Source organism: Stegodyphus dumicola, chromosome 2, assembly GCF_044657685.1.
Source record: "Stegodyphus dumicola isolate Sdum_Otavi_A_Nest chromosome 2, ASM4465768v1".
In the NCBI taxonomy this organism is placed as follows: domain Eukaryota; kingdom Metazoa; phylum Arthropoda; class Arachnida; order Araneae; family Eresidae; genus Stegodyphus; species Stegodyphus dumicola.
The window spans coordinates 96,487,034-96,513,677 of record NC_140769.1 but is presented as its reverse complement, the minus strand read 5'-3'; the positions used below and the strand labels follow the sequence as shown (position 1 = coordinate 96,513,677).

At 33.9% G+C, this 26,644-nt stretch overlaps 1 protein-coding gene across 1 annotated transcript in view; it reads left to right on the top strand.

Annotated features, from left to right (window-relative positions):
- The window catches only part of Elk (Eag-like K[+] channel), a 933,814-nt gene that overhangs the window by 862,778 nt on the left and 44,392 nt on the right, over positions 1 to 26,644 (top strand). Inside the window, exons 11-17 of the mRNA XM_085810949.1 lie at positions 2,628 to 2,832; positions 4,773 to 4,955; positions 8,887 to 9,086; positions 10,666 to 10,915; positions 12,306 to 12,526; positions 13,735 to 13,874; positions 19,926 to 20,035. Coding sequence (XP_085667075.1) covers positions 2,628 to 2,832; positions 4,773 to 4,955; positions 8,887 to 9,086; positions 10,666 to 10,915; positions 12,306 to 12,526; positions 13,735 to 13,874; positions 19,926 to 20,035 — 1,309 coding nt within the window. The remainder of the gene's footprint in view (positions 1 to 2,627; positions 2,833 to 4,772; positions 4,956 to 8,886; positions 9,087 to 10,665; positions 10,916 to 12,305; positions 12,527 to 13,734; positions 13,875 to 19,925; positions 20,036 to 26,644) is intronic.

Sequence of the window (26,644 nt, the reverse complement as noted above, 5' to 3'; positions counted from 1 at the left end):
TTGAATTCCGTACTCAGCTAAGTTAAGCGTTGAAAGGAATTCACATAATGTTTAATGAATTTTTAATAAAATCTGATCAATCTGATGAACTCATATCTGCTGAAATCTAGATAAACGTTTTACTATTAGTAGTAGTAGTAATTAAATATTAAAACTCTAAAATTCCGTATCATTTAAATCCTCCTTATAATTCTTGTTAGTTTTATTATCAAACTCTGTGTATCATGCACAGCTAGTGTGTTGCAATAACGAAATTAAACAGATTCGATGCCTTAATTTTTCAGATTCTAGAAGAACTTTACTTTGAAAAAACATAGCATAGTTAAGTAAAGTAACTACTAGTTTCATCTTTACTTGAAAATGTTTAATTTTTATGTTATGCAAAAAACAGGAAGTATTTATATAAATTGTAAAGCATAGGAATTATATAAATTGCATCAGTTTAAAGAAGTCTAAACTAAGAACCTGGAAGCCCCAAAATTGCCCTAGTGGGTAAGGCCGTTGACTAAGAGAAATTCAACTTGGGTTCGATCCTGAGCGAACGAGCTGTCTGCATGGTTCGTTTCCGTGGATTTCAACATGTGAAACGGGAATATGAGTAGATTCTCTTAGCAGGTCCTCCGCGAAGGCAGCCCTTCCTTTAGGCAGATATCCTTCACGTGATTTGCCGTATTTGAATAACTTATCTTCTCCGAACTTGGAACTTATCTCTCCGAATTTGAATAATTTATCTTCTTCGAACTTATTAGTGGTAAATATCACGCAATGGAAAATCGCCATCAAATTTTACACTTGAAATTTCAGCAAGAGCAAAAAAATAATAATAAAAGAAAAATCAGACACACATTGGTTTTACTCTTCTGTAATTTCTAGCCTATTAAATATGTCATCTTCATACTGAACGCATGACTAGTAAGTGTTTAGGCTGTTTATTTTTCGATTTATCGCCGATGAAGTCTTATTAGCTACCGTATTTGACGGCATATAAGACTTTTTTTCCTAAATTTGGTCTCAAAAAAGTTACCTGCGTCTTATACGTGAAGGACACAGGTTAAATTTCAATACTGAATGCTATTTTTAGCCCGGATAAAGATCTAGACACACATAATTTTTTCTACATCTACATGTGTGTGGCCTTCTAAATAAGGGTGCGTCTTATATGCCAGTGCGTCTTATATGCTGTCAAATACGGTAATTACAAACAACTGAGAAAAAGATAAAACCACATACCATTTAATGGAAATTAGACTTATAAACCAGATTTACACATATTGAATCACAAATTCTATGACCATGCGCAATGCAATCAACTTCCGACTAATTGGGGAGGATTAACCGGGTCATGTGCGAAAAGGTTTTTATTTAATGCGGAACGACGAGAAAATAATGATCACAAATCATCAGCAAAACACAACTGTATACAGAAAATACAAAACAAAAAAGTAAAAGAAAATTACGAAGTTAATAATAGTGATAGAAGATAACGCCTTAGCATTTAAAGTTATTTTTATCCATAACATACGTAATTTAACTGTATGTAAACAGGAATATGGTCTCATCATTTTAAAATTTGTCAGTAAAAGTTCCTTGCTGAATCTTAAAAACAAATAAAATGTGCAGCCAATAATTCTGAATCTAAAAACATGAGTAATGTAAATATGAACACTATATGCACTAAAAATAATGAAGATACCTAGACAAGAGCAGAATGAAGCTAAGATTGAAAAAGGATGCACGATCTCGAGAAACAGAAAGAATACTTATTTAATTTACGGAACTTAATGAACTGATCCTCCGTACTAAACTCTTTAGAAATACAACGTAAATTGTTAACAGCATTTTCTTATTTTGTTTTCTATTTCTGCTATGAATTTGAGTAACCTTTGGACGTCTTTTCTGGTGTTACATTCTTTTATCATTAGTTAACTCCACATTAAGAATGACTTGAATTTTTGTCAGTGAGTGCACACTAAGAATGACTTGAGATATTTAGTTACACCTAACTGATTATGCTGGACTTCTGATAGTTGCGAAACAGCGTGTAATTCTTCCACTAATTCATATCACAAATTATAAACGAAGATTAATTTTTCAGCTACCTCACTGAACTATCTAATTACTAGCACCGGATGAGCAGAGTGCTCCGAAATGCTTAGCTCTCGAAAGTCATTCAGCTGAGCTGTATCAGTTTTGACGCTTCTTGATTACAGCAACAAACAAAATTATCTTCATACTTTCTACAAATGTCACTTTTCTGAGTTGTTTTGCAACAGTTAACCTTCTTGATCACCTATTCATGTTGAAATCAAAAGTAATAAAAGAGACCGGGATTTTAAAACCAAATTGGTTAATAACTTGAAAGAAACGCAACGCTTTTACAGACCGATTAATTCTGATTAAATATTCTGATTATTAAATATCAGGAATTAATATTGATTAATACCTTCCATAAAAATTTATTCTAGGATGAGAATTTAGAATTTCCTTTCATTTCTCAGTATCTGAAAATTAAATTAGTGTGCTTGTTTACATGAACTGATTTTGAAGAATGATCATCTAATTTATGGGTATGATAACATGCACGTATGTAAATTTATTCTGCTTACAGATTTTTTATTTGTTTACAGAATACCTTGATGCACCTTTTAAAGTTGACTCGCCTCCTACGGTTAGCGAGGTTGCTTCAAAAAATGGACCGCTATTCTCAGTACAGCGCCATCATCCTCACCCTGCTCATGCTCATGTTTTCCTTAGTAGCCCATTGGATGGCGTGTGTCTGGTATGTAATAGCTTTGGAGGAGATCGAAGCGAACCCGTCCAACTGGGATGTAGGTGAGGATTTTCTCTGGTTTTCAGTTTTTAGGAAGACTTAGTAAGTGTTTCTACGTTAAATAACATGCCTTGTTATTTTTAAAAATTTCATATATGCATTTTTGAACACAAAGTACAAACACTATAAAAGAAGCACCACCTATCTTTTGAAATGATTCGTATAAGCACACAGATATACTGTTTCATACACAAGCATCTAATGTCTTTAAAGTTTATTATTTTAAGGCCTATTAAAATAAGCTTATAGAAAGAATTAAATATAGTACTTTAATTTTTCCAAGCAGATTTCACATGCCAGAGTACGAAACTCCTTATAGCCTTGTTGGTGGGATATGAATATCTGCAATATTATACGAAGCATGGTTGCATTTAGTAATGTCTTTATTATGCCATGTTTATTGTACATTGCATTACAGTATAATAATATTACATTCTATCGCGCATCATTAAATTTTATAGTCTTGTATGATTATGTTTGTAAATGCCAAGTAAAATTACTCAAAAAGCAGAGGAAGATCTTTTATGGCAGAAACGTGATGCAGAGTTAGAATGCGCGAGAATTCCTGCCTATACACTATGCGTGCCATTCTTTCTGTAATGAATAATACAGAATGCTCCGAATTCATACGCTGGACGATATGAGGTTTAAAGATATTCAATATACGGCATAATTACAAGATTCAAAACTGGAGCTACTGTGCGCTTGAGTTTAATCAATGTATTGGAACAATATTCTGCTGAAAATGGTATTACGTGCATTTGAAACACAAATAAAAAGAAAAGAATGCATTTAAAAACATATAAAAGGTGCTTGTGTATATAATAAAAGTGTAGAGTAAGTAAAGTCTTTTATATGTGTAACTGATGATGGAATTTTATATATGAAAGTGTAAATATAAAATGTAAAATGTTTGTATATGAAACAATATATCTGCATGCTTATACGAACCATTTCAAAAGGTACATGTTACTTGTTTTATAGTGTTCATATTGAAATTTAAAGCAGTTTAATGAATTTTACACACAAATGAAATTTGGAGACGCACAAATAAGATATAGTTCATGTTTATATGAATAAACATGAACTATGACCGTATTCTGGATTGAGTTACTAACGTCTGACGAGAAACTAAATTATGATGCATAAGTGGGTACAATATGATACGTTCCCATGCAATGGCTAGCCTGCAATGCCATTAGATGACAAAATATTATCAAAGGCAGCCAAATAGCGAAATATTTAACACTGATCTTCTTCTTTTTTTTTTTTTTTTTTTTTTTGTGCATAAATGGGAAAACTGTACTTTTTTACATAAAAATAATCTTTACATGCACGAAACCTTTAATCGCTTCTGCTTAAAATGTGAAAACCTGCAAAAAGACGTCAAATTGGATGTTCTGTAATTTAATATTTTATTTAAGTTAATTTTTAACTCTGAACAAAGCTCAGCAGGCTGAATCTTACAATTAATTTCGCCACTTTTAAAGCAGTTTGGCGTCCGAAGCAAACAACAGCGAAAGGCCCTCAGTGCGGAAATACTGTAATCTGTCATTTATAGACTATTCTATACTTCCGGATATAAAAAGAACTTTTAAAGGCATTATGTTGTATTTTCAGTTATCCTATTGTATATCCGCAAAGAGAATAAATATTAATTGCAAGACTAATAAAAATTTCTGAAAAGCCTTGTTTGAATCTAAAGAAGGAACTTAGTATTCCCACCTAAACAGTGAAACGAAAGTTAATTTTTCAATTACTGAGGCTAGAATCGGCATTCGTATGCACATTTACAAAATGTTACCAATGATAATACTGACACTAACTTTAAATTTGCAAAACTTTTATTACTTTTTGTGCTATAATGCTGATATCTTATAAGAGCTTTGTCAAATTCAAGTTATCTTTCAAATATCGTTTTAATGTGTTGTTTTATTTTCAGGTTGGTTACACCAGCTAGCAATTAAAATGGGATACAATAATGTTAACGAAACAGATATCACAACTTCTTATATTACTGCCCTCTATTTTACGACAACTAGTTTGACCAGTGTGGGTTTTGGAAATGTTTCAGCCAATACAAATGCAGAAAAAGTGTTCTCAATACTGACCATGCTCATAGGAGGTAAGCGAAAATTAAAATGAAAGTTCTTTCGAATATTTAGCTGCAATGAAGTATTGCGAAACCAAAACATGCTAGGAGCCAAAACAAAAATGAAAAGCATGCATTGTAATTTTTGTAAAAAGCTTTCGCAAATTTCTCAAGTAAAAAAGGTTTATCACATATATGTTATTGGTTTAAAATAAAGTCAGCTTATTTTATTCGAAGATTGTGATTCTTTCGAAGATTTCGTTGATATTAATGCTGCCGACCATTAGCATAATATCATTTCAAGTCAATATGTTCATATCTTTACATAATTTTATAAGTTACTATTGTGGAATAACGTAATAATATTATCATCGGTGAATTCATTCATGTGATTATAATTCACCGTATATAAACAACACCCATTTTATTGCAAGATTAGCTTGTACATTGTAGACACATTAGGTATTTTTTGGAAGCAGGAGAGATAAAAAATTAGCAATCGCCTTCGCCAGGAATCAACCACGAACCTCAGGAATACCGGCCCAGTGTGCAGAACCACTACACCACGAAGGAACGCTAGGAAGGCGCGAGATTAATACCTTATGTACTCCTCCTTTTAAAGGGCGACTGGGGTTTTTAGGGGATCCAATCGCCAAATCCTAGATGAGGAAAATCATCATCCAACACCCTTTTTAGTTCGGGCGCCACTGTAGAGACATTAGGAGTTTTGGAAGCAGGCAAGATGAAAAATGAGCAATCGCCTTCGCGGGGAATCGAACCACGGGCCTCTGAAATACCGGCCCAGTGTGCAAAACCACTACCAAGTCACGCCAAGAAGACGGGAGAAATACCTTATATAATCCCCTCTTTGAAGGGCAAGTGGGGTTTTTAGAGAACTCAATCGCCAAATCCTGGGTGTGGAAAGTCATCATCTATCACCCTTTTAGTTCGGACGTCACTATAGAGACATTAGGTTAATTGGAAAAGCCGGAGAGATGAAAAATTAGCAACGCCTTCACCGGGAATTACCGGGACTTCTGGAATACCGGCCCAGCATGCAGAACCACTACACCACGAAGGCACGCTAGGAAAGTGGGAGAAATACCTTATATACTCCCCTTTTTAAAGGGCGATTTTTTTTTCAAACGCGGCGTATTGAAACATCGCCTAATACTTTCAAACAAGTGATTTCCATAAATGTATAAATACAGTTGAGCAAAGATAGTCTCATGTGGATAAATTCTGGCTTGCTAGCCCCCGGATACTAATTTCTTCCTTTATTAGACTGTAATGAAACTGGCGGTCACAGAACAGCCCATGAAACACATCATGCTTTACGAGTGTAAAAATACGATAGTGCACCGCTTGCTGGAAAAACTGTGGAGGAAGTGAATGGTAAAGCTGTTTTTGATATTCAGAAAAGCTAACGACATTTCTGTACATTTCAACGAGATGATAATAGCTTGATGGATACTAGCCGCTGTTTCCTCGCTGACGTTTTTGTTATTTACGTGTTAGCTGCAGTTGACAGAAATCCATATTGTTATATCATTATAGCATAATATAAATTCATACGTATTATTTACTTCTTAACATCATTACTGTGTAATTACTATTATCAATGTTCATACCAGATTATGTGGTAGGTAACTGTATGTATATGGGTAACATAACAGAACATTTCAACCAATATTGTATCAATCACAAAACATAGTAGATGAGTAGTTATCATAGTGTAACATAAAAACAAAATATGCAAACAATTCTAAATTTCAGGATATTTGCGTTGTGAAATGCTAAACCCATTCTATGACTAAGGTCCAGTGTAAAAGAATTAATTGCAATAATTACAAGGCTAAGTAGGTTAAATCAATCTAACGTTTATTAATGTGCAAATAGTATGAATAATTTACATTTTTAACAAGGGTGGCGAGAGGTCGGCCTTAAATCTGAAGAAACAATTGAAATGACATACCTGCTTACAAATTTAACAAATTCACCTTTCGGATGCATCAAACAATATTTTGGGTACTTGATACAGGCGTCGCAAACTGGAAATAACAATTTCGTCGGTAGAGGTTTCTGTAATAGAAAAAACAATTTAAAATTAATAATGTGCAACACCTTCGGAGGCCAGGCCCTCCGCCCCGCAACCGCTTCCAACCGGCAGGACCCCGGTCATCCCCAAAACGCTGGTCATTCTGCAAGTCTGGTGCTACTACGCCTTCCTTCGGGGTAAGTTGTTTAATTTTTTCGTCTACTCAGGAACACCGTCTGCTGGTCCCCGCTCTGCATCTTAGAAGACATCGAAAAATAAAAAAACGTCTGCTTAGTCCCTTTCTTCAAAAAAAGCTAACGAGTCATTCAAAATGGTTTCCTCGTCTTCTCCTTGAAAAACTCTGCGCATCCACTTTAATAGCTGGCGCATTTTTTGAAAATTCGGCGTAGAATGTGATCAGCAAGAAGCAGAACCTGCAACCCAAACAGAGAAATGTTCACGGGAAGGGGTTTCCCGACTACCAGAAGAGCCAGTTATCTCCATTCATCCATTCAACTTCCAAGGCCACACCAAATCTGTCAACAAGCTCCGCAAATGAAAACAAGGGGGGGAATAAACTAGCCTCGCTCGAGGTCCCAGTCGACCATGTAGAGCTTCTAACCCAACGAATATTTTCCCCTCCATAAAATACGCTGTAGAACCTCTCCATGCTCGCCTGTCCAGCAAAACAGGGTCCTCTTTTCGGGCAACTCCATATGGTGTAAACATCCAACACGTCCCCCGCACATATGGTTTTTCGCTTGGGTGAAAAGAATTTTGGGGTGCAGTAAATCCTCTGATAAGAGATTTCCGAGAATGAAATCCAAGCTGACGGCAAGGGGTGAAAATTTTCTGAACCAAGTTAACACAAAAATGACTTTGGGAAATTAAAAATGAAACTACTAATTACACAGCAATATAATTCATTAAAAAAATGTCAGCACTATATAAATTTTTTCTTCAGCAGCAATTAAAGTATACACACTTCTTATCCATATTGAATTACAATTACAATAGATTTTTCCTACCGCCAGTCAGAAAATATGTATTCGTTTAACTTAAATATAAAGAGGGATAAAAATTAAGTTACTTAAGGTTAAGAAAAAAAAAATTAGCACACCAAAAGTGCAGCAACAAGGCTTTAAAATAATTAAAGTTAAAAGTTAAACAACCTTAAGGGTCAAAACAACAAGATACAAAAACCAAAAATCTTAAGTCCCTAAACTCAAATTAAAATTAAACAACTTCAACTCAAGAAAACTTTTAAAGCAACCTAACCTAAATTTAAAGTTTACAAAAGTTACAGTTTAAACTTACAACAAACAACAAAACAAAAATATTAAATTAAAACTTCAATTACAGATCAAAACTGAAATAATAAGCAAAAAACTTAAGCTTGAAAATAAAATGATTAATACATAACAATATGCAACTATTGAAGAGTTGTCAAAAGAGGCTCGTTTATCATCATCAACTGTTCATCACTACATGAAGAAACATGGAATCAAGTGTGAGCTTGTCAGATGTGTTTCCGGTCTACTTAGACACTAATATAAGGAAAAGTGTGAAAATCTACAGTGATCTTCATTCACTTGAGCTTGTTCCTCCAGTACTATTTATTCCAAAACTTCCAAAGCTGCATTAATGTAAAAGAATATAATTCTCACGAGGCACAAAAGGATTTTCAAAACGTTTTCGCCAATAAACGCCATATAATTAGCCAAAAGGATTTTTTATTTGCATGAAAAACCTGTTACAGTGATGGAAGACGAATTTTTTATTTTTCCGAATTATGCGTCAAAATTGACGTTATTTATAAAATGACTTTGAGTTTCTTTTCTTCTTTTTGTCTAAAACAACAAGTATTTGTAATATAGTATTTTAAATAAAGTCCCTTTTACTGACATGTTATTCGTTTCCACCTAGCCCTGATGCACGCTGTGGTATTTGGTAACGTAACGGCCATCATCCAGAGGATGTATTCCCGACGCTCCCAGTACCACACGAAACTTCGAGATCTGAAGGACTTTTTTAGGCTTCATCAGATCCCCAAGCAGCTCAGGCAGAGGATGACAGATTATTTCCAGACTACCTGGTCGCTTAACCACGGTATTGACCCAAACGAGGTAGTCTAATTATTTTTAATTTCATATGCAAAAGAATACCAAATACCATTATTTTATACTTTGCTAAATACACTATGTTTCTCACCTAGATAGTTATGTTTATATACTATGTTTCTCACCTAGATAATTAGGTTTATACACTATGTTTCTAACCTAGATAGTTATGTTTATACACTATGTTTCTCTCCTAGATAGTTATGTTTATACACTATGTTTCTCATCTAAATAGTTATGTTTATATACTATGTTTCTCAACTAGATAGTTATTATTATACACTATGTTTCTCACCTAGATAGTTAGGTTTATACTAAACTAGCTTTACCCGCGGCTTCGCTGGCATTCATGTCCTTAAAATAAGTTTCAACTCCGCGTAGATTTAAAAAATACACTCCTCGTTAAATTTCAAAATAAAGAACATTCGAGCGCCTTGAAATGATAAAACAAAATTTTTTATCGCACACAGTAAAATGTAAATGCAATTTTTCAAGCAACAATAACATAAATATATAACAGGAATGAAAAGCTCTTTTAAAAATTACAAAATAAAACATTAAATATATCACAAAAGTCGAAATGTTGATAATAGTTTCAAGTCGGTAAGTTGATTAGAAGTTATTAATTTTAAAATGATTTTCCACGTGTAAATCCATGAACTTTGACTTTTCGCCAACCTAACGGTCGACCACATAACCAGCTCCTCCCCCCCTTCCATCGCTTTCGAATCGCAGCCTATCAACAAAGAGTTAACAATAGCAAGCGGAGTAGTGTTTCACCTGTGATTAAGCTGGAAATAATTAAACTACAAAAACAATTACACCACCATTGTTTCCTATCATTCAGAGAGCGACAAAAGTTACTAAATTTCGAGAAATATGGATAATTAGATCCAAAGTTATAATTTTTATGACCAATTCATTGGACCCACACGGGAAGACTCAAGAAAAAATCCCTAATGTCGCTATTGAGTCACATTCATTTTAGCGTGTTCAGAGTTTTTAATTAATATCTCAGCTGATTAAAGCCGAATGAAAATGGTATCGATGGATTCTGACGAATTTTTGGAATCAGCGGGTATGTGTTTCGAAATTCGACTAACCGCCGTTCCATAGATATTTGTGAAATGCCCGTACTTGGCCCGTAGCCAAATTCCTTTAATAGGGAAAAACCCAAGAAAGTAAGTTAAAAATTTAGGGGAAAAGTAGTTTTTAATTAATGTCTCGGCTAATTAAAGTCGTACGAAGAAATTTTATAGCCTATAACCTTTTCTAATATATAAAAAAATATTTCTTGAAAATTTCATGATGATCGATTAAGTAATTAAAGCGTGAAAGCGTAACAAACAAACAAACTCACATTCGCATTTATAATATTAGTAAGGATTAGTTTTACAAAATGAAGTATATAAATAATTTATGAATTTTTCAAAAAATTTCAAGAAACATTCAAAATAATGTAATTAAGTTATAATAAATTATCGTCCAGAAAATCTTGTGCTGTGTCCATTTCTAATGTGTTTAAAACATGCTTTGTTTTAATATTTGTCCATATAGTTCATAAATTTCAAACATTCATTTTCAGGTGCTCCGAGAATTTCCCGATGAGCTGAGGGGAGATGTATCTATGCATTTACACAAAGAGATTCTTTCCTTGCCCATCTTCGAGAACGCTCCTCAAGGCTGCCTCAAGATGCTGTCCCGGCATGTGAAAAGCAATTTCTGTGCTCCGGGGGAGTATTTGGTGCATACGGGAGACGCTCTGACCAACATTCATCTTGTCTGCAATGGCTCTATGGAAGTCCTGCAGAATGGAATGGTGGTTGCGATACTCGGTAAATGAAACATTTAGGCATTTTAATGTTTTTATATGATTATGATATACTTTCTAAGGTACTTTCTCCCTCCTTCCAACATGCCTTCGTGATGTGACGGTAGCACACTCGACGTGTATGCGAGAGGACCAGGTTCGAATCCCAGCGAGCGCATTTCTCATTTTTCACGTCTCCTGCTTTTTAAAAAAAAACACTAATATCTATACAGTGGCGCCCGAACTAAAAGTGATGGAAGATCCTTCTTCACCCTCGGGATAGGGCCATTAGGTCTGCTAATTCTCAGTCGCCCTTTAAAAGGGGGGTGGATATATGAGGTACTTTCTCCCTCCTTCTAGCATGATTTCGTGGTGTAACGGTAGCACACAGCGCGTATTCGAAACGTCCAGGTTCGAGTCCCGGCGAGGGCGTTGCTCATTTTCACGTTTTCTGCTTAAAAAAAAGCCTAATGTCTCTGCAGTTTAGCCAGTCATTTTGTAAAATTTCTTCATACTCTCATGAAACATTTTTTTGATCTTAAATTTAATAATTTGCTTGTGTGGAGGCTCGGCAACCAATGCTGAAACTCGTACTGAAATGCAGAACCACCTAGCCGCAGCCAATATGTGGATCTGCATTTCCCACTGCTGAAGTGTAAGGTTCTAGTTAACTTTCTAAACAATAATCCCACAACTTTATTTACGTTACACCGATTCTTTTTGTGCATTATTAGTTTCTTTGCCATACATAAAATTAAATTTTTTGATGCTTGAAACAAAATAGATGTTTGAGGGAACAAAAAGATGTTTAGTTAGCCTCAGACTTTTACTAATACACACAGCTAAGATGGAAGATAATTTAGAATTCATGATAACATGCATCAAGTAAATTATGTAAATTTGAAGCGAAAGAACGTATTTAAGTCTTAATTTTTTAATGTTTATGGTACAGTTAAGCGTTTAGAATTTTTAGGATTTAATCAGCATGTGACATGGATTTGTAGTTGTTACCAAGATTGTAATGTAAGAAGGAACTATAATGTGAGAAAATGGTTTCTGCTTGACGTATATATTTAATTTTAAATAATTTTTCAAAACCTTGAGCTGGAAAGAAGTCTGAACTGAAACCCTTGTTATTAATAATTATATATTTTTAAGAGCAGGTGAGTACTGATGTTTAATTGAAGAAAAATATTCGAATTTGCTTTTTCTTGCATTATAGTTCATTAAAGAACACGGAAAAGAAATAATTTATTTTAAAAGTTAAATGTAAACAATTCGAAACTGTTATTAAAATGAAAAGGTTTAATGTGTATAACTATTGTCATAATGATTAATATAAAATTACAATGCATGTTTCTACATTTAACCATTTTGTACTCATGATACTCATATCCTGAGTTGTTTCGTTACAGGCAAGGGAGATTTAGTAGGATGTGATATTACTGTAACAGGCCCGGATCAAGTGCTGAAATCTTCGAGTGACGTAAAGGCACTCACCTATTGTGATCTCAAGTGTATCCACATTCCAGGATTGATGGAAGTGCTCAAACTTTACCCAGAGTTTGCTCAGACTTTCTGCCATGATATCCTACATGATCTCACCTACAATCTGAGGGAAGGTTACGAAACTGAGGTTAGCTATCCTGATGAGATCTTCCAAACGTTATTTCTCCGCTTATAACTAAATGGCCAAAGCATGTTACGGTTTATTTGAACTTTAACGCTGGCACGTCAGAGCAGATAATTTAATAAATCTGACAATAACAGTCTTAAAATAAAGTTTAATATCAGTGAATGTAACAGAAGGAACTTTTAATAAGCAAAATGAGCAGCATTTGTACTATTGTCACGATACAACACACCAGGTTTAGTTGCTCTTACCCCAAAAAATTATCCGAAAATCAAACCTAAGATGAAACATATGACATGATATGAATGATTTGGAACTTGGCGTTGGCGTAATAGATGCTTAAGCGAAGAAACCTGGCTATACAGACATAGCCGAATTCAATATAATTTTATTATTGAGGAAAGCAATTTTGCATTCGCAATATTTGGTTCAAATACAGACGAGCGTCTTATGCGAAAGACGGTAGCCGCAAAGCGTCAGGCCAGGAAGAAAGTTTAAGCGAAACGTGTCGCATCAATTCAGAGGAAGAAGGAAGGGAGTCAAAAGTGTCAGTTCCAGTTAAAAAAGTTTGGTTCACAATTTAGTGATTGGGCAAGGGATATCTGCATTAAGCGTTACGTAGGTTCGCATGATTAATTTGAATGACGCAATTTAAACTTACAGCGCTATTTTTAAGATAGAGAGTGGAAGTCTCCAAATTAAATTAAAAACAAAAGAGGTTATAGCCAATTAAAATTAGAAATATTTTGTATCTTACATATACGTACATCGTGTTGACCCAAGTCCTAATCGGCCTTTATTTTCGCAACCGCTGATCCTAGATCTACAGAATGAATCTGAACAATAGGGCAGACCTTTAGGGGGTGATAGAAGGCAGCTATATGAGCTATACTCGCGTTTTCATTCACAACCAAACTGGCATTAATTTACCTTGGAATACAAAAATATAATACCTTGGAAATGGCTGGCAACAATGCCTTGAATCTCACGGTGAGGATATGTGTAAGACATCGCATCGAAGAAATGAAGCCAATTTTGTTAACCCATGATATTGACTTATCTAAATGTGTTCAATTATATTTATTGCTGTATAAAATAAATGCATTATCTTACTTAGAAAATAAGTCGCAGTGAATGTCTTACTGTGTATTGATTCAAAGTAATACGAACTTTAATGTAGTTAATTAATAATTTCCATTTTTTTATTTCAGATGGATGAAGGAAACGGTGCTCCGTCTCTGACACTACCTTCGATATCTGAGGATGATGAGAACAATGACAGCGAAGGCACAACTCCAGCGTCACCCATGTCTCCCTGCCTGACAATCAATAGAAATAAATATGGAACCGGGTATTTTCATAGTACTCACTTTTACAAATAGTTGAACTTTAACAGGAAAAAAAAATAAATTGGTGAAATAAAATAATAAATAAAAACTTCCACTTTGGAGGAAAGTAACTATGACCACAATGATGAAACAAAAAATTACGTCCAAAATGCCCTTATATTTATTCAAAAGGTTAGCGGAAAATACTGTTATGTGTGTGCGGGTTCGTAATGTGATTGAATGCACACGTAACCGATAGCTAGATAAAATTTATTTTCACGAAAGAAACCCTTTACAGTTCTGAAACTCTTCACAAAAGTATTCATACCACACATCTCATTACGACAGAGCACAATCAACAATAATCATTTCAAACTACTAAGAACGTTAAACACAAGACAATAGAAAATCCTCAAAACGTAAGCTCCAAGAGTGATCTCTCTGCGCTAAACTCTGAACTAAACTAACTGATACACTCTCCGGTCTTATATAGCTTTCCCCGTCCGACGAGATACTTCCAGTACTTTTAATTTCTCGAAATGGCTGGAAGAGGTACACAGTAACAGTTACAAACAGCCGAATACAGTTACAATTACACATAGGTATTATAGTTATATAGAAATTGAATCAAATGTCGCCAGTTTGGCGACAAAAATCAGTGGTCAAAACCATCGGCTGCTGGGCGATTGGCGAGATAGCTATTTACCTCATTGTTAAATGCATCTACCCTTGTACCCTTACTTTTCTGGGGAAGCTTTGCCTTTTTAGGGTCTTTTATGCTATATTATACAATAGGTACTACAATTTACATAGAGTTTTATTGAAATTATTTACACAAAAATTCATAACAATACTTATAAGGCAACTTTACTTGAAATATCAAAATTTATTATCTGCTCAGTTTTGAAATAGCATGTGTTGGAACATATACACTTGGTCAGGCGCTCTTGAAGTTTTTAGAGACACAGAACAAGTTTTTCATATATTCAGAGAGTGGCTGTCTAATTATTTTGGATATCTTTAATTGTCTAGAAGCATCGTAAAACATGAAAAAATAGCAAAGTCACCAGATGAGAACCATTGCAAATAAGGTTGTTTTGGCATGATGGAGATCTATTTCTGGGCAAGAAAACCCATGTCTGTGCTAACAATGCCATGCTGAATGCTGAACGTAAAGATGGAAAGATTCTTTCATTTCATTTCCTCTACAAAAGGAACTATTCCGTTCCACATGATAACACTTCACACATTTCTTCAGCAGAGATTGGAAGCTCATTGTAAGAGTCAAATGCAAATATTGCTAGATTCACGCACGTGATATTTACATTTTCTCGAGCATTTGAAGCAAAGGAATACGTTTAAATATGATCGTCGATTATATTTTACAATGGGTAGCTGCAAGAGTTCTCATATTCAGCAAAAGAAAGGAAATTTTTATTAAAGTATTGAGGATTTCTTGAGATTCATTAAGCCTTTAATTGCAAACTGTGGCTAATTCCAAGCACATCAGACAGGAAGTAACAAATCTAAAAAAACATTCTAAGATTTAAACACTTTTTTAAGCATTTCCAAGCTTACATTTTAACCAGTTAAAAGACATGCTGGCACTATGAACTACTTAAATGAAATTATTCAGACCACTTTGAATTCCGTGAAAAAATTTCGGACCACTTTAAACCAACAGAAGATTAGAATTGAAAGAAATACACTGGTGTGCAAAAATTAAGGACGAGACGGTTTTTTCAATATAACTTTGTACAAAAGCTTTCCAAATCAACACATTTAATACCGTAAGATCCCCAATACGTAAGGACATGAGTAATGTATACAACACTTACTAAAAGAGAAATCAGATGGATAAAAAGAAGCTTTATTGAAAAAGTAGCATGGAGCGCAATGCGACTGAAGGCCGAAACATCCCTGTGATGGGTGTCCAGCAAGAAACATCCGGTCTTTAATAGGGGATATGATCTCCCCTGACTGCTAGGCAGGTTTCACAGCGTCTGCCCATGCTGAGAATGAGGGTGTCAACGAGTTGTTGAGTCATTGCTGCCCATTCGTCTTGCAGCGGCAATCGAAGCTCCGGAATCGTTACTGGTGGTAAGGTACGAGCTGCCAAGCGTCTGCCTAGAAAATCCCATACATGCTCGATGGGATTGAGATCCGGAGATCGTGCCGGCCAATCCATACGTTCAATAACCTCACTCTCTAAGAGCTGTTCGGCAGCTACTGTGCGATGACATGGTGCATTGTCGTCCATGGAAAGGAACTGCGGACCCATAGCGCCTCTAAAAAGACGCACATATGGAAGAAAAATCTCGTTACAATAACGGGTCCCGTTGACTGAACCTGCGTCGAAGATGTGAAGGTCTGTACGACTATCAAGCATGATGCCTCCCCAAACGAGAACACCGCCACCTCCATACCTGTCCCTTTCAATGATGTTCGAGGGATGATTGCGGCTTCCCTGCTCTCTCCAGATGAGTATGCGATGAGAATCGCTACTCAGACTGAATCTGCTCTCATCTGTAAAGAGTACTCGTCCCCATTCATTGTCTCGTATATAGTATGCAAACTGCTGAAAACTACAACACGTTTAAAATAATGAGAGGACTAAACCTCTGGCCTTAAAAATAGACAGCAGCTGGATAGAAGCTCGTGCGAAATGCAGTGGCAAGGCGGCTCACATTCTCTTTATTTAACTCTGCTCTTGGCAAAAAGCCACAACTTAAATACTTTGGCGTTAGCAAGTACAATTTGCATAAACAAGTAGACGCGTTTAATTCTGGGCGGAAGTGGAAAATAAGAGACGATAGTATAGTTTTAACACAAAATAAACCTTAGTAAAACTTAAGATCCTTACAAGCTGCCAAAGCACAAAAGAACTAGATAAGATATAGTGATTATCTTATCTAATCCTATCTCTTTCATTTGCGCTTTTGCAGACGAGGATGATGTTTCGGTAAAACCATGAAACTAGCCGTGTGAAAATTTGCAAATATAACGCTGACTTTTGTTGTTTTACTTTTGTTGTTATACTTGTTCAGCGTATTATTTTATCTTAATAAACTATTTACTTTTCTAATGTAAAATACTTTTAAAAAAAAAGAGAATATTTCAGTTAAAATAGATAAATATACAGATACTTTCACTCTGCATGTATATAATTCATCTGAGCTTTAGTTAGGAAGAAATTTAAATGTATATTTCTTATTACTTTGATAATCATGGCCCTAAAATAAGGGAATAAAAAGTATGTTTCAATTTAAACATGGGAATCACAATCAAATATATTGAATTTAGAAATAAAGAATGATATCAGAATTCCATATATGATTGCTTCCCGAAAAAAAGGAAGCAAAATCTATCAAAGACATAATATATGATTTTTTAATCTTGTTCTAGATCAGAAATTCTTTTAGCTTTTTGATCAGAATGTAAACTTTCCTATTTTTTTTTATTCTGCAATCTGATACAAGGGGAATATCAAATGGTATGCAGCAGAATGTAAACTTTCCGCTTTTTTCATAGTGCAATCTGATGCTTCATGAATATCAAGTGGTATGCAGCAGAATGTACATTGTTACTTTACTGAAGTTATAGAAAAATTAATACGAATGTTTATTTCGTATCTTTTCATGTTTACGAAATATATTTTTCATGCTTTCACCTAAAAACTGTAAACAAATTTTCTTCCAGCTATTCTGCTAGGGATTTATGTTTCATATTTTTCAATTCTTTTTCGGCAGATACCAATGAAAAATAAAACAAATATTTTATCATCAACTACACTATATTCTCTATATGTGTTATATTATACTTAATTGTTTTGTCGATTTAAGCAACAGCTATTAATAGTCTATATTGAAATTTTTCGTATTTATATTACTTAAATGAATTGCAAAATACTGCAGTTATTATTTTTGACATATATGCCATTTTTATCATTAGCTGATCTTCTATAACAGAGACAATTTCAGAATATACTTGACATAAAAGATTCCCTTTTCATTTCAAAGTAGTTGTTTCAGACAAATATGGATTAAAATAAACTACCTTCTTCCAGTTCTTTGGCATTATATAATTTAATAAAAGTTAACTTTTATGTTACTAATTTAAAACAGTTGGGAATTTTTATAGTGATACACATTCATTTATATAAAGGACCTAAAATAACTAGTCTAATAGAGATTTTCTTTCAAAGCTTTGACCGTCTTCAGTAGTCTATATTGACGAGTTTTATACACGCAAGAAATTCAATTTGAATCCAGCAATGAAGGTATCATTTTGAAAATCACAAAGACGACCAGACAAATATTTGTTTCACATAAATTTATTTTATAAGCTTGTGAGGATTTATTTATTTAGTTTGACTAATAGTTAATTTTGAGTCAAAGCAATTTTCCTGTCGCTCTCCATGCCAGAATGTAAATTTGTTACCTTACGCTTATTCAGATTATGGAAGAAAGAAATGCTATTTAAGCGAAGATTTCGGAAGCTGAATTTAGATCGTGTTCTGCCTGTTTAAGGCCACGTTGTTACCGTTCCTTAATAGGGATATGATTATGTGGCGTTGAATGCTTCTAGCCATTAGGCTTGTCCTGTCGGCTTATATGGGCCAGAGCCTTCCTGCGCATTTACTTTATTATGTGAGCTGTTAGGCTAGTCTAATTTAAGTTTTGTTTAAAGTTCAACATTATTTCAGTAAATTAAGCCAGAAGTGTTGGCTTATGTAAACCCAAGTGGGTTTGAATGTTATTTCTTTGTGGTCCAATAAAAGAGTTATTTAACCCTTCTTCTGATTTCGTCTGCCTATTGTTAAAGACCTGAAATAAATCTAATACGGTCTTTTCAGAGCTCGTGAATTTATGCTATCTATGAACGCGAAACTCAGTAAGCTACCAAAAGGAAAAATTTCAATTAGTTTAGAATCTATGATCAAAATTTACCCAAAAACCATACATGTTTAAATTCCTAAATACGTTTTTTTTGTGTGTTAAAATCCCTGAATTTGTGTGCCTCCTAATATTCTGGGCCTTCTAAATTATTTTAATACATTTGCTCTACCGTAAAAGAGGTATGCATATTAGCTGAGATGAAATGAGTTATTATTTAAAAGTTTGACTCTTCTCTAAATTATTGCATGTCAGATCTTGAACGTTGTGGCAAAATTAGCGTCATATTCTTTGGTTTTGATTTAGTGAAGAAGTACGTTTGGATGAAAATGGTTGCCTATTGTAAACAACTTATTTATAAATATCACCCTTTCTGTAAATGTCTTGTGCCTCCTTAGTTTATAAATAAGAGTGAAAAATTAAATTATTATTGTATATTATTCATTTAGATTCATGTTGGATTTTTATGTTTATTACTCCTAAATTAAGCCTTACTATAAAATCTCTGAATGCTTTAAATTTATTCAGAACTCTCATTCGGATGTTAGAAGATAGAATTAAAGAATGAAAATGGCTTTTCTTGCATATTGTTCCAAATATTAAGCGATTTATTTCCCGACATATTATTAAACTGAAAGATTTTATTTATTAGACTAAAAGATTTATGTTCCCAATCAACTTCGAATTTTATTAAACTGAAAGATTTTATTTATTAGACTAAAAGATTCTTGTTTCCAATCAACTTCGAATTTTACACAACAGAATGATTTTATAGATTCGTAGTTGTGATATGGTAAGCTATCAACAAATTTAAATAAAATAGTACATGATTTCAATAAATATGTTTCTTTAGTTAGAAATAGAATTTACAGTTCAGCAGTTCTGTTTGAAAAAAAAATGACCAAATTATTTGATTACAAAATCTTGATATTACGGTTGGTTCCTGTTGCTATATTATCAGCGTTGTCCATCTTGCTAAAGGTAATTGTGATTTGATTTGAAAATTCTCATAAACTCTTTAATCGAGGTTGCATTTAACCGAACTTACAACTTTACTTTTGGCAATAAATTGAATACCTCAAATTATTACTTTTATAATCTTTAAATATTAAATATTTATTTCTTTCTTATCCAATTACGCAAAGTAATTTTTCAATTGATTATGTTGTCATATTTTAGTGATGAAAACTGGGAAAATAAAGTTCATCAATTCAGAAGAACATTTCAAGGTCACCGTCCAACTGTGAGATTCGAAAAGCTTAGACCCGCAGCTACGCATCCAAACTTAGGTAAGTTGAGCATGTTCACCAAATTACGTTAGATGCACATGTTTTTATTTTATTCTTCCTTTGCCTGCTATTTTTAAGTACATCTATTTACATATAGTAGGCTAGAATTTTTTTAAAAAGTGTAATTCTGAATAATATTTATATCCCGAAACGTATACACCGACACGTCTCTGCAAACAAACAAAACAAAAATAATAATCTGATCTGCACATCACATGACTTCCTTATATGGCCTATTACATTATACACAATTTTTGCAGCATTTCATTTAAACTTATTTTTTCGAATTTCATTAGGGATATACTTCTCATTCAATGAATCCATTGCTCACGTCGCGGCAAAGCAAAAATACATAAAAACTCAAAACATCTTTATTAAAAATTGTAAAAACATAAACAACCAAATGAAGTTAAAAAAAAAACAACTTTTACAATAACAATTAGAGTGTCTACACGAAAACAAGCAATTCGGCCAGTGGTAAGCAGCCAGATTTTTCGGTGCTCAAAACTGAAAGTTTACTCGTCCCACTCGGCATAAAGACATTGAAGGTGCAGAAGCCGACTTAATTGACTATGCTACTGAGTTTAAAATATAAACAAATGGCTGTTCGTTAGGCTTAATTCGCCATGTAAACTCTTAAATTGTTGATAATTAATTCTACAACTATTGCATGCAAATTAAGTAAAGATATGAAAACCTTAACCGGAACATAAAAACCATATAATTCAATCACTTTTAAAGGAAAAAATTCAGAATTTACCAGCATATAAGAATAAAAAACTAAGCTCACCGAGCCAGGTAAGAGAAGGGGAATATATGTATTTATATACGATTAGTGCAGACGATTTCAACGAAAAACAGAGGTACACAACTACATGGTATAGCAGTCCCATATGCAAAATTTCAACGTTTAACGGCTACTCGTTCTTGAGTAATATGAGATACATACCGAGCAGACGTCAAGAAAAAAAAATCTGTTCTGTACATTTAAAATCCATGACAAAAACAGTTCTTTACTCTGTTTGTATGGTTTCGAGAACGGCTGAAATGGATATTTTCGTTGAAATACGATACCTGAAAGTTTTCATGATTAGAATACTTCCTTTACTTCGTAAAAGGAAGTAAGAATAAAGAGACAAAAGCATGATATATAATTGCAATTTGGAACCAAATATACCTAAATTCATTCGTGCTGCATGTTTTTCTTTCTTCGTTAGATACATTCATTAAAATCTTGTACATTTTAGGCATTAGCAGCCAAATAATTTAATATACCACTTGTTTTCTATCTCTACATATTTTATTTTAGTTTTTCCTATAACATTCAATGAAATTATATTTATAATAAACTTTAATGCAAGGCTACGCTGAGTAATGACTACGACATTTAAATTACAAGTAACTTTAAACTAAATATTATTTAAGCAAATGTATTTAATATTTTATAAATGAGGTAAAATCTTGCTAAATGATGCAAGTTGTTTCTATAGTAATCCAAGCATATTAATAAAACACAATATGTTATAAAATAAATTTTCCTGTTTAAAGACAACTTTAGCAAAAATTAATAAAGGGAATGAAACCAAATAAATTTCAAGTGCAGGTTCTGGAAGGCATGGAAAAAACTCTTTGAAAAGAAATTAAGATAAAAAATCGCCAATAAGAGAGATTTTGTCTCTGTTAGAGCCGAAAATGGATAAGCAACTGCAATGAATTCCCAGAAAATGGACTACATTTGATTTCGCTGATGCTTCAGTAATAAAAAAATGCACGTATAGAAATAAATGATAGACAGGACGAAACGCATAGAAAATAATCTTTAACAATCTTTTATGAATCATCATTGGGTCTCCGGAATTACGTGCGGCATTTCTGATGTTCACCCCTTCCCTGTATACAAGATACTGCCGCCCCGGTGTACGCCGTTCTCTATTACTGAGCGTAAACTGTTAGTATGGATGTTTGTAATAGTTCGTCTCATCTTCTCTTTCAAAGAACTGAGGTTTTTAACAACCAGTTTTCACAAGAGATTTAAGCTACCCTTACAGCCAAAAGCCATATGGGAAGATGTCCAACGAACAAGGCGGCAATTCTTGTAGTAAAATATTGGTTGATATCTCTTTCATTACCGAATTGTTGAAGTAAAAGACTCTGTGTAGAAGAAGAATATGGGACCACGTTCCATTCTGAGTAAAAACAGTCTAGTCCAAATACCATATGCGACAATTCAGGAAAGACAAAATGTTTTAGTATTTGCCGATATTTCTCACCAGTCACGCCACAATTACAAAACATGTAAGAGTGTTATTCTGTATTATTTTTGTCCTATTATGAAACTGCTCGTAAATCTATACCATACGGTTACTTTTGCAGGATCAAGTGGCACTAATAAATCACTGTAAGCCTTTCAAATGCTCAAATTTGGCAGTTGTGAATATTAACGGAACCATTCACTTAAAACTGAGCCTCGTCTTCCCGCGATATTTCCAAAACTAATAACTGTCGATTACCATTCAGTCAAGAAACGTTAGAGCGAAAGACAGGCGCTTATCATAATATATGATTCATAATTCTTGCGCACAACTGACCTTATACGGATAGAAATGCAACATTTTCCGTAAGATTTTCCCGAGAATAGCATAAGGCATATCGCTTTGGCAAGCTATTGCACAAGCAACTGGATCACTGATTGTTTCTGTGCTATCGAACAATGCAGTAGCAAATTATGTTACTGCATCGTCTAATACTGCTTTTTGTTATCTTCTGGCTCCAATCCCTGGCAATCCAGTTTCCTCGAATTTTGCATCATACCTCTTAGGCCTATAAACAGACATTGGATCTTTATGTTCATTATGAAGCCTTCTAAATTCCTCAACACCCAAAGCTATATTGGACTCAGTAAATGTAAAACAGTTTTATGAGTAAAGCACGTCCAGATACGTAGGACATATATATTAAGCACGAATCAGTAGTGAATTAAAGAACTCCTAACTCAAAGTTCATTTTACACTTTTTAACAGGAATAAGCGCTGCTGTCACATACTAGAGACTTTTCATAATATACCTAACTTGTGAGCATTTTCTCGAGCGCATGTGTCAGATTCTCTTCTATCAGCTATTTTAAGTACTATTTTTTCCCGGAATTCGTTTGCCCATACTTCCTACAGTCTACGTAGGAAATTTGGTTTCATTCCTTTCATTAGCTTTAGCTGCAGATGCCTTCAAACAAGAAAAGAATTATTTTATAACCATGCTGTATATCTTCTTAAATTAATACATTTTTGCAGAGATCCATATTTTTATATTTATGTTATGAGCACTATCAGTTTCTAATACATAATTTACTTTAATAGTATAAAATATAACATTAATATTTTTAATACATCTATCAGTGTATTAATATATTGTTACTATTTTGAAAAATTAAATTACTTTAATAGATAATAAGAGCGAAATTATACTGAAAAATTCTTTGAGAATCTCATAGAATTTCCTTGACAAATTTATAAGGTATTTCTATTTCCTTTCCTCGTGCCTTCATGGTGTAATTAGAAAAATAGTCCAGCGTTCGAATCCCGGCAAGGGCACTGCACATTTTTCACATCTCGAGCATCAAACACCCAAATGGCTCTCCAAATTCATAACGAGAAAATATTTATGTATGTTACATGTTATTTACGTAAATCAAACTGTATATAAGTGTAATATTTTACAGAAGTTTATATAAATTAATATTGTGAACGACTTTCTACCACTCAATCTGTTGATTTGAGTTTCAGTAAATTTTCTGAAGTCTCAATGATCGCGATTTTAAATTTGCTATGCTTCCTGCGTTGCCACTGCAATTATGTTAAGGGATTCTGGCTAAACAATCTTCCAAATACTTTCCAATATGTCTGAATTCAGCTAAGTTATATTCTGACTACTCTCGTTTAAATTCTTAAATTACTTTTGGTTTAATTTTGTAATTTTTTCCATTTCAAGTAACCAAGTTTTTGTGTTGATAAAATCGCAAAATTTGTATTTTATATCTGCAAGAAAGAATTTAACGAACAATTAGCGTTCGTATAGCCATCTCATTAGCATTTACGCTGTTCGATGTAGATGGGTGTTTATGAATCCTGCTTCATAGGAGGATAAGTACCGTTGAAAGTTTTGCTACCTTTATAAGTTGCATCATTAAAACGTGTTTTGAAAATATTTATATTCCGAAAATGCTCAGGGCTGTAATAAGGGTTTGACATAATGTCTGTGCTTGCAAAATCTTAGGGAAAACTTTATAATGGGTAATCTCATTCCTTTAATAAACTAACATCCGTTCAAATATTTCCTTTAATAACTGTAATATTTGAAAATATCAATTTGGCTTGAGAGACATAATCATGTTTCACGATAAAAATATGTGGCCGAAATCAATGCAAATTTTAAATTTTTAAATAAAATCTTAAGAAATTAACTAGCTTTCCTGCTGTTGTTTACAGTCTCACATTACTTAGTTTCATTTCTAAAGTATGTACTTTTCAGCTGAAGTGCTTAAGAATTTGTTGCATATAAAACTATAAAATATGCATTTTTAATATAGAATCTGCATTTTTAATATAGAGTTAGGGAAATTTCCTTCGCAGACGTTTATGTTATGTTTAAATGCAATATATTTTAATAACTTCATAAATATTTCTGATTTTTAAATTGTTAAACATAGAAAATGCCGTGGTTCGCAAAACAAATATTTATTACTGAGATATGCAGAGTTACATGCAGAGATACACAAGCACAGATAAGTAAGTACAAACAGAATAATACAAGCAGAGATAAGCCAAGTTCCAAGTACCTCTGCATGCGCCGCTGATTAACTTGCAGGATTTGCAAGTTTTGTTCCGGCTATCTGAGTTAGTTGCTATAGAGCGCTGAAAGTAGGAGAATACACGAGTGAGATCTAAGTCAGGATTGCACATGTTGAGAGAGCGTGACTACCTTGTCACGTGAGAAGTCGTTAATTCGTTGCGAGATTTCAGGTTAGAAATGCTGAAGAAAACATTAACTGTACAAATTTGCAGAAATAATTACATAAAAGGGAAATTTTTCTAGTAATCATCAGAGTCACAACATATGGAATAAACCAAATTTCATCACATAATACAGTCTAGCAGTCCTGTAAGTTGAAGTTCTGAGTCCATGATAACGTGGTGGTGGTGGGGGGGTGTAAACAGAATCATGGTTTCATTATAACAGTCGAAGATGTTTCAGAAAAGCTCTTACTTTAGTAAGAGTTACAAAATAACAAAATAAATGCAGAACAAATGTTAACACAAAATACATATATACAAATTCAAAATGTCTATCCCAGAGTATACTTAGAATAAGTCACATATCACGTGAGCGGAATCCGGCATTCTGATCTGCTTAGCGTAAACTTGTCCAAAACTGATGAAAAGAGTAAAATAATTAAATAATGGGTTGCAATAACGAAAAATCACTATTTTTCTCATGTTCTTCAATATGATAAATATAAGGAATACCAGAAATTTCAGTCCTAAAAAATGCAGAAAGTCCTACAACAAGGCTGAACATAGAACTCAAGTTCTTAGGTCACGTGGGAGGTCACTCTCCCAGGCGCTGACTTTTAGAAGTGCTTCTTGAATATTGAAGAAAAGCAGTATTCTGGAGTAAAGTAAACGAAAAAAGAAAATAAGAGTCAAATCACTATGTACATATCAAAATTTCCACTAACTTGGTATTAGGTGGGGAAATTTTCGTTTCCACTGAGTATGTAGGCTGCGAAAGGTCGAAGAAATCGATCATCGGTGAGAACTTCATAATGAAATGATTCATGAAGTTACATTCTTGCGCATTTTTGAAGAATTTATCGTTAAGTTTTCGCAGATGTACCGCGATGGTATCGATTTTGAGGTCCTCATGGAGGGTCTTGTTGCGGACATAATAGTGTGCGTTCGTGATAATACGCAGGAGTTTATTTTGAACGATTTGGAGTTTGTTTACATCTGAGTCTTTGGCTGCCGCCCAGGCAGGAGATGCATAAGTCAAAATAGGTCTAATTGTGGAGAGATAAACAAGTCTTTTCTTCCCCAAATCCATTCTAGAGTATTTACTGAGTATAGGAAGCAAAGACTTGATAATTTTTAGTGCAGTGGTTCGAACATTGTTGATATGGTCAGTCCAAGTAAGACGATCATTAAGAGTGACTCCGAGATATTTGGCACGTTTCACTATAGGAACTCTTTCATTAAAGAGGAGAAGGTGATTCTCCAGTTGCTTGTTTCTTTTCCTTCTGCGAATGATCAATAATTGATATTTTTGAGCATTAATCTTCACTTTCCAATTCGCGCACCATGACTCGATACTTGGAATGAAGGCTTGTAATTTCTTAATAGCGAAGTTAATGTTCGCAGACTTAACTGCCAGGGCAGTATCATCTGCGTAACATGCAAGGATAAAGTCGTTACTGTTGGGTTTAGGGAAGTCTGCAGCATAAAAGAAATAGAGTACAGGGCCTAAACAAGACCCTTGAGGTAGTCCACTTTGCATATTACGTTCTGTGGAGTAAGCTCCTTTCCCTTACACTTTAAAAGTCCTGTCCGAGATGAATGA